General features: G+C 54.4%; 2 protein-coding genes across 9 annotated transcripts in view; both read right to left on the bottom strand.

Annotated features, from left to right (window-relative positions):
* Positions 1–390: 390 nt before the first annotated feature.
* JMJD7 (jumonji domain containing 7) lies at positions 391–6,840 on the bottom strand. The gene is given in 8 exon segments (NM_001204235.1): positions 391–871; positions 966–1,125; positions 1,353–1,429; positions 1,627–1,722; positions 2,214–2,270; positions 2,681–2,934; positions 3,007–3,160; positions 6,777–6,840. Coding segments are annotated over 8 exon segments (951 nt in total). The 3' UTR covers positions 391–782.
* A 1,600-nt stretch (positions 6,841–8,440) lies between these two features.
* Positions 8,441–15,852, bottom strand: part of MAPKBP1 (mitogen-activated protein kinase binding protein 1) — a 50,420-nt gene continuing 43,008 nt past the window's right edge. For 4 of the 8 annotated variants that reach the window (XM_038580136.1, XM_038580142.1, XM_038580139.1 and 1 more), the window contains 12 exons: positions 15,473–15,607; positions 15,120–15,256; positions 14,853–14,908; positions 13,264–13,500; positions 12,695–12,861; positions 12,310–12,455; positions 11,997–12,206; positions 11,753–11,837; positions 11,223–11,509; positions 10,413–11,000; positions 9,914–9,999; positions 8,441–9,441 (listed from right to left, as the gene is read on the bottom strand). In XM_038580136.1, coding sequence (XP_038436064.1) covers positions 9,214–9,441; positions 9,914–9,999; positions 10,413–11,000; positions 11,223–11,509; positions 11,753–11,837; positions 11,997–12,206; positions 12,310–12,455; positions 12,695–12,861; positions 13,264–13,500; positions 14,853–14,908; positions 15,120–15,256; positions 15,473–15,607 — 2,362 coding nt within the window. In that variant the 3' untranslated portion in view covers positions 8,441–9,213. The remainder of the gene's footprint in view (positions 9,442–9,913; positions 10,000–10,412; positions 11,001–11,222; positions 11,510–11,752; positions 11,838–11,996; positions 12,207–12,309; positions 12,456–12,694; positions 12,862–13,263; positions 13,501–14,852; positions 14,909–15,119; positions 15,257–15,472; positions 15,608–15,852) is intronic. The other 4 variants (XM_038580138.1, XM_038580140.1, XM_038580143.1 and 1 more) reach the window with 3 other exon arrangements.

Here is a 15,852-nt window from a genome sequence, read left to right as displayed (position 1 = left end):
GCAGAGAGGGAGGGAGTCTGAATGTGGAGACCCCTGTGGAGGTGAGGGGCAGGGGTTTCTGTCCACCCCCACAGCCACCTGTCCTTGTGAGAGAAGCAGGGCACCAGACCCCAGCAGCTGCCTAGAGCTGGAGGTCAGCAAACAAGGCCAGAGCAAAGCTGGGTACAGCTGTATGGGCCGAGTCAGTGGGGCCCGCTTGCCTGGAAGGGCTGCAATTTCTCTCACGGTTACAGGGTCTTAGCAGCAGAGAGCTCCTCAATCCTGGGTCTGGAACCAGGCCTCAGCCACAATCAGAGGAACTCTGAAATGTTTCCAGCCCCCACCAGACCACAGAAGGAAACTTCGAGAGGGAGTCTTAGCACACATGAATCACAGTCATCTTTTATTATACATTTCCCTCCGTGCCAGCCCTTATGGTCCTTAAAGATCTTTCTCCAAGCCTCACAACCGTGGGGTAGGATCCACCATTTTCTCTGTTCTACAGACAGGACACCAGTGCTCCAAGGTGGCAAGTCGCCCAAAGCCACAGTGTTGGTGAGAGGCAGCACTGCACCTGAAGCTCCACTCCTCCTCCAGGACAGGCTGCTGCCTCACCAGTGTGGCAACTTCCTGGGAACCCACACCCAGACCTGTCTGGCCCCAAATTCCCCAGCGATGATCCCAAGGCAAGCTGGGCTGGCAGCCAGCACCCTCTGACTCCAGGTTGCCTCTGGACGTGACCTGGCCAGGGAGGGCTACGACCTTTCCCACCATTGTCATTGGCAATGTTCACCAGAGCTCCATCAGTCGAGGCCGGAGGCCTTAGTAAGGGAGTCAAGCAGCTGGAAGTAACTGTACTTAAGGTCATACTCCATGTCATACCAGTAGTTCACTGTGGGGGAAATAGAGACCTGAGCATGAAGGTACCCCCCCAACCTACTGCCTCCCCAACCCATCCCCCAGCTGCCCTCTGGGCGGCTCCTTACCAGCAATGCAACCATGGGACTGCTGGACGTGGTGGAACCAAAGGGCCGGCAGGTAGAGCATCTCACCGGCCTGCACCGTGCAGCAAAGGGCCCGGGCCTGACTGTAATTGGGGTACCGGGCCAGATCTGGAGCCAGTGGGTCCAGTGGGATCCAGGGTACCTGGGGACACAATGGATGCCAGGGAATAGGCCCAAAGGCCCCAGGCCCTCCAGCTCTATCCCTTCCAAAGGTAAACACCACAAGCCCTGCCCTGTTAGCACCAGGAGAGCCCAGACTTCGAGATCTTTCAGAGCCCGGTGCCATCTCCCATGCTCTATTGTACCTGTTTCTCCAAGATCAGGCTCCTACCCTCCCCCCACCCCAGGGCCCGGGAAGGAGGCAGACACCTTCTCCATGGCTTCTTCATCCACCATCTTAAAGGAGCCCTCCTGGGTTAGCTGGTATGTTGCTGGTGTGTACAGCTCTGAAACCAGAGAGAGAAAGGTATGGGGACATTCAAACGGCCTGCAGCTTGTCAGCTCCTCCCACTCGTTCCCTGAGCACAATGGCAACGCTGTGCCCACACCTCAGGTCTGGCGCACCAGCCTGCCCAGGGCCCCCACTGCCCTCCCTCTACCTTGGGCCACCAGCTCTCCAGCACTTAGAGGCTGAGTCCCCTACCATAGGGGATGAAGGGCCGGTCGCTGGGTGGATGTAGCAGGAAGCGTTTCTCCCCTGAGACCACACAGTAGAGGTTTTCGTAGTGGTCCTTATGTACTGCCAATACAAAGAAGCCCCAGTGGGCAGGGTTAAGAGGGGGCAAATGATCACATCCAATGCCCTGCACTTAAGACATGTGACAGATAGTATAACAGAAGAGCACAAAGCAGGCTCCAGGGGATGCGAGGAGTTGGGCAAGCATTTGGCATTTCCGATCTCTGCCTGCCAGCAACTGGATGCTCACCAGGTCCTGCGCTCATTACTGCCAAGAGGGGAAATTCAAGCAAACAAGGTTCTCCTGAGTTTACCCCTGACCTAGCTGGCCTATGGAGGGCTTTCTAGAGACCTAGAAGAAACAGTGCCCTCTACCCCAGTGCCATGGGACCTTCCTTAACCTGAGCTACAGGGAAGCCCTCTGTCATGTCCAAACCTCAGAATTCCAAAAGAAATCTCAGAGAATAGCCCATCTAACTTCCATCCAAACCCAACCTTCCACTCTTGGCCTCCTCTTCCCTCCTCCCCCACCTCTGTACTCCTTTGACACCTACAAGATGTCACTGCAGCCGCCTCTCCTAGCCAGAAGTTCACAGCATCAGGCATCTTTCCTGCAGGTCAGAGGTTAAGAGACAGAGTTAGGAGGGGTCATTCTCAATAGTTAGGCTGGGAATAACCACCATACGGTGATGCTGGACCAGAACCGGGGGGCAGGGGGTTGCTGAAGGGAGGGAGAGAAGGGGCAGGCACCAGAAGCTCACAGGGAGGAGCAAACAGGGAGAAGGCACAGAGGAGGGTGAGCTCCAGGAGGGGTCTCTTCCCCTGGGGTAGAAAGGAGGGTAACAATGTTCAGTAGTTCAATACAAAGTTGTGGCCTGGAGACTTGAGCATTTAGTGCACAGCACTTGACCTTGAGGGCCCGAGTTTGGCCAAGTCATCACCAAAGGGAGAAGCAGCAAGCAGAGCTGACTCCTTCCTTCCCATTCCTTCCCTGCCTGGCCCATGCCATGCCTTCACTCACCTAGTGCCTCAGAGGCCCAGGGCACGTGGGGCTCTAGATCAGACAGCAGCTGGGGCAGCTCGGTGGGCAAGTTGGAACACTGCTTCTGCACATAGAGGACTCCCGGGTGCTGGGCCTGGCCCTCGAGCACATCCAGCACGCAGCTCAGGGGCAGGCGGCGCTCAGCAGGCATCACAAAGCGATTCCCTCGTACAGCATCTGCATAACCATCTGGGGTCACAGCCACACTCACCTCTGTGGAGCCCACTGTGGCTCTGGAAGAAAGGACTTTCAGCCTACCCAGATACCACAAAGTACCACCCAACACCCCCCAGGGGAGCCCCCACCTGAGATAAGGGAAGGACCACTTCTGCAGGGCTGGCCAGTGCTGCAGGGCGTTACGGATGATGCAGGGCCTATTGGGGCAGACCCAGTCTCGGTAGAAGTGCAGTGGAGTGGGGGGCTCGTCCAGGTAGGGCACAGCAAGAGGCACACTGAGCTCTGAGAGAAAGAGGAGGGTTGAGGGGCTGAAGCCAACAGCACCCAGTTGCTGCCCCACTGCCTACATAAGAGATGCATTCCCTGGGCAGGACATGCTGTTACCACTGGATAATGCCCACTGATGACCAAGGGATCCCAGACAACCAGGAATTGAAGAATGAGGGAAATTTAAGGGAGAAAGCATGAAGCACCCACAAACACATCGAGCTGGGCTATAAGAGTCCACAGGGCCAGGGGATGCTGCTTAGCCTAAAATCCAAACCGTCCTTGAGACCAGCCCTGTACAGTGAAACCTCGGCTTTCACACCCTGCAGTGCCCAACCTCCTGCCAGCCATCAGGAGATGCAGCCAGTTAGATAGTGCAGGGAGCTCCCGAATGAGTAGCACTGAGGCCCCAAGGCCACAGGCTGGTGTGGGTGAGTCTAGACTTTGGAAAGCACCCTCCAACACTGATACTGAGTACCTAGAATGTATTCAGCACTTGGTTTAGCCAATGTGGAGGTAAAGTGATGATCCTAGTCATCTCAAGAAGATTACAACCTAACTGGGGAGACAGATTGGCACACAAAACCATAAGAGGGAAAGCAAGGGCTGAACTGTGTCTCTGATCTTCCTAAACAGCATCAGCATCCTCAGACACTCAGCACTACCACGTGCATTTATGCAGGTCACGCAGTATGCCATCTGCGCAGATGTCTACAGTGGCCCTGTGTCAATTCTCCCAAATCTTAGTTCTTCTTTCTCCCTCACTCCTGTCACTCTACTGATGTTCTCGAAGTTCTAGTGATTCTACCTTCTGTCTCTTAAACTATACCCTCCTTTCCTCTGCCAGTATCTACCTTTAGATTACCTCCTCAGGTCCTCAAATATTACTTCAACGAGGCTTCCTTCCCTGACAACCCTTTTAAATTGGAACCTGTCCCCAACAATCCTATACCCCTTGCCTTTTTTTCCTTCTCTACCCCTTTTGTTCATCACCATGTAGCGCACTATGTATTTCACTTGGCAAAACTGTCCATTAGTCTCTCTTGCTACCATCAAATATAAGCTCCACGGAGGCAGGGATGCACTTCTTGTTCTCTGATGTATCCCTAGGACCTAGAAAGGTCCCTAACATACAGCAGGTGCTCAGTAAATATTGGCTTTCTGGTTCAAAGTCTCCAATATCTCCTGGCTGGCTGGTTGCTGTAGAGAACTGGTTCCCTTGGCTCAATTCCACTCCCTCTCAAAGCATCCCTCACCCTGGCCCCAGTCATCTCCTAAAATACAATCTCATCTTGCCATACCCCTAGTTAAAAAAAAAAAAAAAAATCCTTTGATGGTTTATAAATTATAGTCCACTCTGGCATGCATTCAAGGTGATACATAATCATGATCAGGCCCAACCTACTTTTCCAGTCTGGTTTCCTCCTGTCTGGTGCCTGCCCCTTACCACACTCTCAGGTGGAGCCAAACTTCGTTCCTGCTGCTCAGACTGAAATGCCTTTCTCCTAGCATCTATAAAGGGTACACAGGGCTTGACTTTTAGTTTCATCTGTGAGATCCAGCCTGAATGCCTTGGCCCCAGTGGGAGGCCACTGCACTAATTTTCACCTCTGAGGTCGTGCTCTCTCCCTCAAGTCAGTCTGTACACTGGTCATCTTTGCTTTGCAGTCAGAAAGGAAACGTCTTTAGATCAAAAAGTGGAAAGTGGGGAAGTCTTCTCCAAGTGGGAAGATGCTGGTGGACTCAACAAAACTGAAAAGGAGAGAGATGGCACATATACTTATTTCACCGGCCAGAAGGAAAAGAGAGAACCTGCCAAGCTGATAAGGGAGCAAAGGGCCAGCCCAGTCAGGCCAGCCCATCAAAGCAGTCACATTGGGAAGGTGATTTGGGGTGCCATAAATCTCCCTCTTGTTCTCACTGGGATTCTTAAAATATGTGGAAACTTCCACTTTTTTTTCACCTTCTGTATTTTCTGCAATTATTTCAGCTTTACTACCTCATCAATGAAAAGACCTATAGAGAATGGCTACTGCTCCCTTCAGAGGCTTCAATGTGAGAGAATTTCAAAAGGGACCCAAACAATTCCTTTGGCCTAACAATTCTTCTGCTAGAAATCTAACCATCAAAAATACTCATACATGTGCACACTGGCCTTTTCACTGTTCCGTGAACACACCAGGCACACTTCCACTTCAGGAAGTGGGCCCGAGTGCCCTCTATCTGCAATGCTCTTCTCTCAAATGTCTGAATGGCTCACTACCTTCCTCTCCTTCTTCAAGCCTGCGCTCAAACATCGCTTTATCAAGGCAGACTACCTACCCTGACCATCTTATTTAAACTTAGAACCTGCCCCCTAGGGGATCCCTGGGTGGCTCAGTGGTTTGGTGCCTGCCTTTGGCCCAGGGCGTGATCCTGGAGTCCCAGAATCAAGTCCCACATCCTGCTTCTCCCTCTGCCTGTGTCTCTGCTTCTCTCTCTCTCATGAATAAATAAATAAAATCTTAAAAAAAAAAAAAAAAAAGAACCTGCCCCTACCCCATCCCTGGCATGAGACCTCTTATTCTGCTTTACTTTTTTCTCCCACATTTATCTTCTAATCCATCTCTTCGACTGTATAATTAACTCATTTAGTGTGTCTAGCGCTGTCTGTCTCACCTGGAATGTAAGGTCCATAAGGGCAGAGATTTGTTCACTGATGCATCCTAAACACATTGAGGTGCTTACTATGGAGGTGCTCAAAGTATTCATTGCAGCATTAGTAAAAAGAAATACTGCAAATGACCTAAATATTTGTCAATAGTAGGCTGATTCAGTAAGTTACCACACTAGTACACAAGTGTGAAAAAGACTGAGGAAGAGGGATATGGGGTGGTCTTCAAAATACATAGTGCAAAAAAGTGTTTAGCAGGCAGGCTACCATTTGTATACAAAAGGAGATACACAGTTGTGCGTGTGTGTAGATTTGGAGTATTTCTGCTTCTGGGAGGATGCAAATTGGAGCCTAGAACGGGAGGAATGCTTACATTACAAATACGTTTTTTTAAACCACGTGCCTGTGTTGCCAATTAACGGTAAAACAAAATTGGGAAGGAGGGAGAGAGGGAACCAAGGAGAGAGAAAAATAAAACGAAGCAGGGGAAGAGCCAGGGATCACTTGTACAGTTGCCTACGATTCTCCTAAAGCTCTGCACCGGCTTGGAGAAGTCCGCTCCTGAATAGTGTTCCAGCAGGGGTTCAGACAGGGAGCACCCAGGAAAGGCTGGGAGGGGCAAGAACAGGCCGCCCCATTATCCGGGACCCGCCGACTGTGGGAAACACGGCAGGGGGAAGACTGGCCCGGGCCCTGGGGGTAAAAGCGAAGAGTCACCCCAGAAGGCCACAAGGACATGCGAACACGGGAGCACGGCCGCTGAGGGCCCGGCACCGGGGCGGGCGCAAAACGGTGATCGCAGAGGGCCAGCAAGGACTAGGTCCCAGCCGCGGCGCTCCCCGAGGGCACCGACTAGGGCACCGATGCGGTCGGCGGCCCGGCAGGGTCAGGGCGCTCCCGACTCGGGGGCCCGGCTCCCGCAGGCCCTGCCCAAGGTCCCGCCCGCGTCCCGAGGCTGCCCTGCGCGCACCCACTCACCCCTGGCGGCGGCCGGGAATTCTCGTAACTCCCTCCGCACCGCGTCCAAGGCCGCCTCCGCCATGACGCCGCCGCCGCCGCCGCCGCCGCGAGGCCACGCGTCGGCCCCTGGAAGCCCCGCCCCCGCCCGCCGAGGCCCCGCCCCCGCCCCGCCGAGGCCCCGCCCCCGCGCGCCCGGGTTCTGCGAACCCCAGCGAACCCCACCGCCGGCGAGAGGCCGCACCTTCTCCCGCCCGCCCCGCTCGCTGGCATCCTAGAGTTAACAAATGATTGTGTTTATTGACGAGTTCATACATCAATACAAACGGACGAGTTAAAAACGGCCCCTGCCCCCGTGAGACCTGGGGAAGAGGGAAGCGCCGGGGCCTGGACAAAGTATAAAAGTTATAAATAAGGGGGGTAAGGGTTCAAAACTGGATCAGGGCAAATCTGGTTGGGGGGGCGGGGGGGGCGGCAGTTGCCGGTGGCCTCAGACATGCAGAAAGGGGCGGGCGTTGGCCGACCACAAGACCCCCCTTCCCACCCAACGCTCAGCTGTGGGTGGGGAAGGGCGGCCACCTTCTCACAAACCTTACCGGAGTGTATCTCCCTCCTCTGAGGGACTGGCTGGCTGAGGTTCAGAAAGAACCCAGCCCGAGGGCCAGGCCTGAGCCTTTTTGGGCTGAGCTGGGACTAGCGTGCCAGTGGGGGGAGTGGGAGTAGACCTCCAACCCTCACCAAGGGCAGCTGTAGGACTTCTTTGCAGTTTGGCTATGCAGGTGGTGGTAGTACCGAAGAGTGAAGGTGAAACAGGTTTCAGCTGTTCTGGGGCATGCCTGGCTGATGCAAACAAGAGCTGGGTACTCTACAGACACCTGTTTCTTTCTAAGCTTCTACCTATAGAACCAGCAGGGATGGCCTGTCCGTGGAAGAATAGCTTTTTCTGGCCCAAATCTCCAGGAAAGCTACCCAGACTTACCTGAGGCAGAGGGAAGCAGTAGGGCCCAGAGACACATGTTCTTCAACCCAACTCAACTGCTCCACTACTTGGTCCCACTCTACCTGCCCTCTGTGCCCTATATCCATCCCCTTACCCCTAACAACTGCCCTTCTAATTCTAATCTACCCCCTTCCCCTCTACCACGTACCTGTCCCACCTACCATCTTTCCTGGTGTCTCTTGACCCCTTCTGCAGTCCCATGTGCCTCTCCCCTCCCCTCAACTTCTGGTATCCAGAGTATCCTGGGTGCCCAGCACTGCCTTTGAGGAGGTTCCTTCCACCCAAATCAGAAACCCACAAGCCATCTCATATTGACTAGGTTGTGGACACCAAGAATCCAGAATTCGGGCTAGCATCCTTTTTGTGTTCCTTGATAATTCCGCATGAGGCAGGGTGGTAAAGCAGGAGTAGTACAAGAAGGGAAACCAGGCACACATCAGCGAGCCAGGTACTCTAGCCATGAACACTCAAGTGTGTGTGTGTGTGTGTGTGTGTGTGTGTGTAGACTTCATCTGTGGCCAAGGTCCTTAGAGGTGGGCTGGTGCCCTGTAAACCTTGAGGGAAGTTCTAACACAGTCATCTCTCAGGATGCAAGCAGAAGGTAGCCTCTGGGTCTAATAGCCTGCTGGGGATCAGGACCGGGCAGATAGGGAAGACCGAGGGGCTGAGAAAAAGAGGCCAGGGCTTTGTTTGCCCAGCAGAGGGCTTTACTGTCCTGCAGCAACATCCCACAGCTGTCTCCACAAGTTCTGGCCAGGAAAGAAAGGGGGGTGGTACAGGGAGAGAGATAATGCTAGGGCTCTCTTAAAGGGAGAATGGGAGTGGAATGTGGAGGCTCAGGCCTTGATACCACTCAAGCCTCCTGATGGCTGGAAATGCCCTGGAGGGCTAGAGGGCTTTGGGGAGTTCCTTTGGGAACTGCCAGGAATTGGGGAAAACAGATAACCCCTGCTCTGGCAGTCAGGGGAGTGCAGCTGGTATGGGAGGGGAAGTGGAGGTAGAGGTGAAGCTCCGCTGTTGGCTGAAGGGCACTGATACCACATGGCCTCTCACTTCCACCCCACTGAATACCCTGTGTGTGCTCCACCCCAGGGAGCTGATCCCTGCAGTAATTTCAAATGGCTTCTAAGAAGAGAGGGCCAGCCCTTCCCAATTTCCCCCAGATGGGGCAGGCTGCCCTCCTACTCCTCACAGCACCAAGATGACAAAGATCCAAGACCTACCCTGCATGAGCCACTAGAGGGGCTGTGGAGGCAGGATTTCCAAAAAAGTGAGGCAACAGTCAGGGAAATAAATTAATAAATACAGGGGCCCCATGAGAAGTAGCTGGGAAAGCTGCTTCCCCTCTGAGCACTGATCCCTGCTTTCCACTCCAAGTATCCCCACGGGTTCTGGAGAGTGGAGCAGGGGTTACAGTTTGGAATAGGGGGAGCATTCACTTGGAACAGGATTCTGAAACTAGAGTCTGCGTTCCATGCGCCGCTCCACAGCCCGAAGCAGCAGCTCTGAGTATTGCTCTAGCAAGGCCTGTGTTTGCTCAGCCCCCACAGCCCCAGGGCTCCCGCCTGGGCTGCGTAACACTGCCCCAGCCAGGGCCTCTAGCTCCTGCCGTACTGAAGAGAAGGTGTTTCTGAGGAGCTGGGTGATGCGACTTTGCTCCGCTGAGGGTGTCTTGCAGCCAGCCACCTGTAGGAGGACCCAGGAAGTAAGTCAGAGAAACAGTGGAAGAACCTCCTGTCAGTGGATATACAGAGGGGAGGGGCCCACTCGGGTCTAGCCTCCCCCAAAGAGGGCCCTGCTGGACTGTCCCCTATGTCTACGGTGGCCAAATCATTTTTGAATATGACAAGGGCTACTATTAATAATTATACTGGGACAACAGGCATAAACTGCGATGGTCCTAGGACAAACTAGGACCTATGGCCTCTCCACTTAGACCCCTCCAGTCAGGAAGTCTCCAGCTCTTAGAAATGACCAATAGGTGCTCAGTTCAAGAGGCCTGGCCTGGCTTCTAACTCCCTTGCCTACTCTGCCCAGGATGTTCTTGATGGCCCCACCCACCCATCTGTGGAAGAGCCTTATCATGGTTGTTCTGGGTCCTCACTCAGCTAGCACTCCTGACATGCTGTCTCTCAGACGGTGGGCACCCAACACGTACCAAGTGGTAGAGCCGCATAGCCTGGCGCATGTTGCCCTGGAGCTCTGCCACAAGTTGTTCGCACTGCTCCAGGCTCACTGCTGGCTCTGGGAGGGACACGTATAACTCAGGCCCAGCAAAGCTGCCCTTTCAGGCCTCCCCTCACAACCCAGGGGCTACTGAGAGCAAGACAGCCCTACCCCCAGGATGACACCCCCTCCATTTACCCACAGTCCCTTTTTCCCAACACTGCTCCCCACTACCACACAGAAAACAAGGTTCAGAGGGGAGGGCCAGCCAAGAGGCCAGAAGGCAAGGGAGCAGGAGGTCACAAGGAGATCATGAAGATTGGTGGGAGTGTCTCACCATCAGGGGTGTGACTTATGGACCAAGACAGGAGCAGACAGGACGAAAACACCAGAGGCTGGACGCACAGAAATGGGATGGAGCCAGAGAGCAGACAACAGAAACAGGAGAAAGAGGACGGGGTGGGAGATGAAAGCTGGGGAGCTGTGCACACCTGAGTCCTGGCTCAGGGTCCCTGGCCTGGTGCATTCCATGGGGCTAGGAGTCTTCTCAGGGGGTGGGGGCTGCAAGTTCTCAGGGACTCGGAGGAGGCTGCTGACTGGCAGTTGCTGGGCACAGGGGCTGTTGGGCCCAGGCTGAGCCTGGCACTCTGTCCTAGGCTTGGCACCCTCCCCCAAACAAGCCTGCCTCTCAGATGTACTATGAGCCTTTCCTAGGCCCATTGAGGAACCAGGCTGTTCCACCTCACCAGGGGCCCTGCCCTTGGTAGCAGGTGAAAATGTGGCCAGGGTAGGACGATCCGGCAGTGGCTTTGGGATGTCCAGGACCAGGTGAGCCCTGCTGGGCAGGGCTAGCTTGCTGAGCGGTGAGACTCGAATGGGAGCAGGAGCTTGAGGTTCAGCTGCCAGGCCCAAGTTCTCCCCAACAGAGATGCTGCGGGAAATCTTGGCCATGGAACTGGTGGTGGGGTTCTGGTAGGACTGAGGCCGAGACAGATGGCTATCAGCCTGTGGCAGGGAGTGCAGGCCCTCCTGGGCCTCTGTCTCCCCTAAAAGCAATGGGCCTGGTGGTGGGCCCTCATCTGCAGAGAAGACAGGCAGACACAAGTCAGATGGTGAGGAAGGCATCCCAGGTGCTAGGGCCCAGCTCCCTAGGAGTTGCTGTGCCCTGCACATACCCACTAAGGGACACCCAGTGGCAAGCAGAGTGATACATCAGGGCTAAATCAGGCCCTCCTTCCTCTAGCATGCTCATGTGCTCCATACTCCCCACACCCTGGAGTTGGGCCCACCAGGCTCCTCACCCTGCAGCACCAGACTCTGCACAGACCGGGCTTTCTGGAGTCCACCTAAAGGGCTGCTGGCTGCAGCCACTCTCTTGGGAGCCCAGCTACTGTCCAGGTTGAGACGGCGTCGTGGCAAAAGCACAGGAACTGCCTGCTGGGGGCCGGCATTTCCAGAGGAGGTCTCTGCCTCTGGGGGTGCTCCTGGAGGACTGGCACCACTGCCTCTTAGTTGCTCACCCGAAGCCTGCAGCATCTGGACTGGTCTCGATGTCAGTGCCAGGCTTGAGGAATATGGGGACAGTTCCCTACAGGGAGGAAATGTGGAAGAAGGCCCAGAGAAGGCTGAGGAGTCCTTCCTGCCAAGACGGGGAAAAGCTCTCACAACACCAGAAGCTCTGGGAGAAGGGCAGGCACAAAGCCAGGCACAAAGCCACTTGTCCCAAAACTTGAGAGTGCAAAATACTCAGCATGCTGCCTCGACTAGCCCTTTGGAGAGTGCTGTGAGGTCAAGTGAGCCACAGAGTGAGAACTGCTATAGGGAGAGGTACCTGAGCGGGGGAGTCTGTACTTGCAACAGGAATCGTGAAGAGATGCTCTGAGACTCTGTCCTCTCTGGTACCCGGACTGGGCCCCCTACCAAGGAGACAGAAACCATGAATTGAAGCAAGCCCTTGCCCCAGATTCAGCCTCCCCTAGAAGGAAACCCTAGGGCATGGCCTGCCATTAGACCCTCCCTCTCAGCCAGGCAAGGAAAGAAGAAGGGCAGACAAGAGTGACCGACCATATACTGGCCTCTGACCACACCTGGAGCAGCCCCATTGGCCAGAGTCTCAAAGTGCTGTTTTAGAAACTGCTCCTGGTCTGGGGTATGGGGACTGCCCTCCTGCAATCCATAGGAGCCAGTGCCTCCCTCTTCTTCCTCCTCTTCCTCATCACCATCAGCTGGCTCTTCGAGGTCTGAGGAAATGCCATCCACACTCAGGGGCTCCGTGCTCTCAGAGTCTGGATGTGGGAAGGGGAGAGAAGCATCATGCTGCACCCACCCATTGCCAGAAGCTCCACTCTCACCTCAGTCTACTGACCTCCCTCAAAGCTGCAGCCTCACCTTCATTGGGGTGTTCAGGACTGGAAAGCCGGCTGCTACTATAATCCACAGAGCAGGCACTGTCAGGACTGTGCTTCTCGGAGCCCCTGCTGCCTGGATACACTCTTCCCAGGGTCCCTCGGGATGGAGCCTGAACCTGAAACTCACTTCCAGGAAGGCGAGCAGAGGAAAGAAGAGGCAGTTAGCAGGACTGAGCAGCCTCACTAACACCTGGCTTCTTTTTTCTCCCCAACCTGGAAGTGGGACTGGGGATGTGGCAGGGCAAAGTGGTGAGCGAGCCCTGAGGAACCTGAGCCAGTCCTCCCCTAATTAAGGAACACTCAGGGAAGGGAAGTCTGGGAAATACCGCATGGCCCCTGAGGTCTGGTGAGGGAAGGACCCTTGCCTGGTATCCAGGGTGGGGCTGTCACTCGGCTCCGGGTAGACAATACCATCTTCGATGGGTGCAGGCTCCAGATCTTGGGCAAATACCCCTTCCTCTTGGGACAACAATCGAATAATGTGGGGACAGGAACAGGGTTGGGAGGCCTGAGGCCGAGGGGGCTTTTCGTTCTGGGAACACACAAAGAGGCGTTAACTGAGGTTGCTAATGGGAAAAGACGTGGAAGTGGGCAAGGATTTGATGTGCATCAATTCTGGAGGAAGCTGAGGAGAATTCTAGCTAATGTTCTTGAGTTTCTCGTATAACTATAATCTGTCATACACCAGGCTGCCAACCTCTAGCCACCACTTAATATGATGAGCCCTGCAAGAAACCTGGCCCAGGACAAAGGGTACCACCCCAATCACCAGACCATACAACTTAGCCATTATGAACCTTTGCAATCCAGGTTACCCATGTGCCACAGGAGCAGAGCAAGCAGAGCTGGTCCAGTGCTCAGGCCCCAGATGTTGGTATAAGGCTGGCTAAGGCTGCTTGGAGATCTCTAGGCTGCTAGGAGAAAGCCGGCTTACCTGGCTAGTATGTGAGGTTTCAGGGGCCTGCTGACCATGCTTCCCAGGACAAGATGGGGTCATGGCCAGCAAGTCTTGGCTAGTGCCTCGAGGGCTTGGGGCCATTGTCTCTAGCTGCCGCAGGTCCAGCATGGAGCGGACACTCAGCTCCACACCTGGCTGAGCCCAGCGGCCCCTTCTTCTGGGTCCTTGGTTGGCTGCAGGCACTGGGGCCAGGAACTCCACCGTCTCCTGTGCCTGATGTGAGGCAGGGGTGGGGGAGTGGTCACAACCACCATACAGTAGTATCAGCAAACACTAATAGATCACTGTGTGCCATGCACCTTATGTACACGTATTCACTCATTTAATCCCCACAACCCTATGAAGTAGGTTTTATTATCCTCATTTTTATAGCTGGGAAAACTAAAGCACAGTTGGCTTAGGTAATTTATCTAGTCCCACGGACAGTGAGTGGCCTGCTTGGTTGAGGTTACAACTCAAGTGGTCTGCTCCAGAGTTCATGCTCTTAGCTTCACTCTACGCCCTTAGACCTTCCAGTCTCAGCCTTCACCTGGTGTCACAGACATCTCATAGCTGGTAATCTCTAAAACGTCCCTTATTCTGAGGACAGTCCCAGGTCTAGTCACAGCATCAAGGACAAACCAGTAGTCCAACCTTGAGTCCCTGGCTTGGTCAGAAGGCACTAGAGGCCCCACAACACCACCAATCCACGGAACTGCTACTGACAAGGAAGGTGTTGCCATGTGAAGTCTTGACAAGGCACAAGTGAGGGCTGGACTGCTGTGGGACTTGCACAGACAGCCCTTATCCTCCTTCTGGCTGCTCTGAAGTAGCAGCCCAGTTACTGGTCCTCTCATGGCCCTTTCCTTCTAAATAACTGCTCTGGAAGTTCTGACCTCACCCCCAACCTAGAGTCTTTAGAACTACAGTTTCTCAAGATTTCCACTCTTTGAAACTTTGATGTTCTTGAACTTCAGGTTTTTAAAAATATTTTATGTATGTGTGTATATATTTACTTACTTGAGAGAGTGTGCACACGTGCATGCATGGGCACAAGGGGGCAGGGCAAAGGAAGAGGGAGAGGGACAAGCAAACTCTCCTCTGATCCAGTGTGGAGCCCTAAGCAGGGCCCAACAAGGGGCCCAAAATGGGGGCCCTTGGGGCTTGATCCCATGACACTGAGATCATCACAAGCTGAAACCAAGAGTCAGACGCTTAACTGAATGAGCCACCCAGGCGCTCCCCTTGATCTATAGCTCTGTTTGGCTCAGGCCCCCCTTGTCTACTCCTTATCTCAACCTGTTCTTCATTCACATTTACTCCCAGGCCCCCCAGGCAGCTGAAAAGATGGAGCACTTCTTCTAGTGGTGACTAGCCTTTGCAGGCCACCCCACCTGGCCCACAAGAAGGAGACTCCCGAGGCTTCATCATCCCTAATCTGGGACCAGCCAAGCTGCTCAAACTCTCCCACAAGGCCCTTCCTTGGACACGAGGGGTACAACATGCCGGCAAGCCCAGAGAGACCTGCTTTTACCCTCCTCCAGCCCTGTGACCTTGGAAGGGCATTTTTAACAATGGTGACTCACCCGACTCATCTCCCAGTGGGACAAGCTTCGGGGCAGGGCTGGGCTGGGCACTGAGGCTAGACAGAGACAGGCAAAGCAGTCAGAGAGAGTGTCTCCTGCCCACACACCCAGAGCCCTGGCACTGCACCAGCTCATACCCCTGGGTGGCCACAGTGATGCTCTGGTTTCCTCGGTTAGCCCTGCTCTCCACCCCTGGCCCCAGAAAGGGCATATGTAGCTACTGTGCCAACTGGTGCCTATCTGGCCCTACTCCAGACATCCACATACCTGGCTCTTTTTTGGTACCCTTGGCAAGGATGGGCAGAGCTGGAAGTTCTTCTTCTTCGGTGCCCTCATCTTCTCCCTCCTTGTCACTGTCTGATGACAAAGCTGGTCCAGGAGATAGCATCGATGGCGCCTCATGCCTGAGTCCAAGACAAGGAAGGCCATGGAGAGAAGAAACTCAATGCAGGAAGAGGAACAACCTTCATGGGTCTTCAGGTAAGAAACAGGTGTTGGGCGATCCAGGAGTCAGGAGGTACAGGTGAATGGCAAGTCCAGAGCGAGAAGGGGAAGCACTGAGGCAGCAAGCAGTCTAGATGGCCACCCACCACTAGCCCATATTCATACTCTGTTCTCACCTGTTGGGTCCTGCAGCTCTTTGGGGAGAAGATGGTCCCTGCTGCTTGCCTCCACGCTGACGCTGGCGCAGTTCAGCCAGACGCTGCCTCATACTGATGGTCATCTCAGAGCTCAGGCGCCACACAAATATACAGCTGGGTAGAGCCACAGAGGCAGGTGAGGGAGAGAGAGGTTAGGCCTCTGGAGTGGAACCCCACTAGTTCCCCTTCTCTATGGGTCAGCAAGAAGACCAGAGCCACCCTCCAGTGCCACATCAGGCCCAACCAAGAAATATCCCTGCTCAGCCCTATTCCCAAGAGACATCACTAATGCAAAGAGAGGGGAGGGGGAAGAGTGTGTGTATATCTCAGGAAAAATCTGTATGTCAGGGAAGTGGGCT

This window comes from Canis lupus, chromosome 30, assembly GCF_011100685.1.
Source record: "Canis lupus familiaris isolate Mischka breed German Shepherd chromosome 30, alternate assembly UU_Cfam_GSD_1.0, whole genome shotgun sequence".
Lineage (NCBI taxonomy): Eukaryota > Metazoa > Chordata > Mammalia > Carnivora > Canidae > Canis > Canis lupus.
The sequence above is the reverse complement of the archived record's forward strand: the minus strand, read 5'-3'. Positions and strand labels throughout refer to the sequence as shown.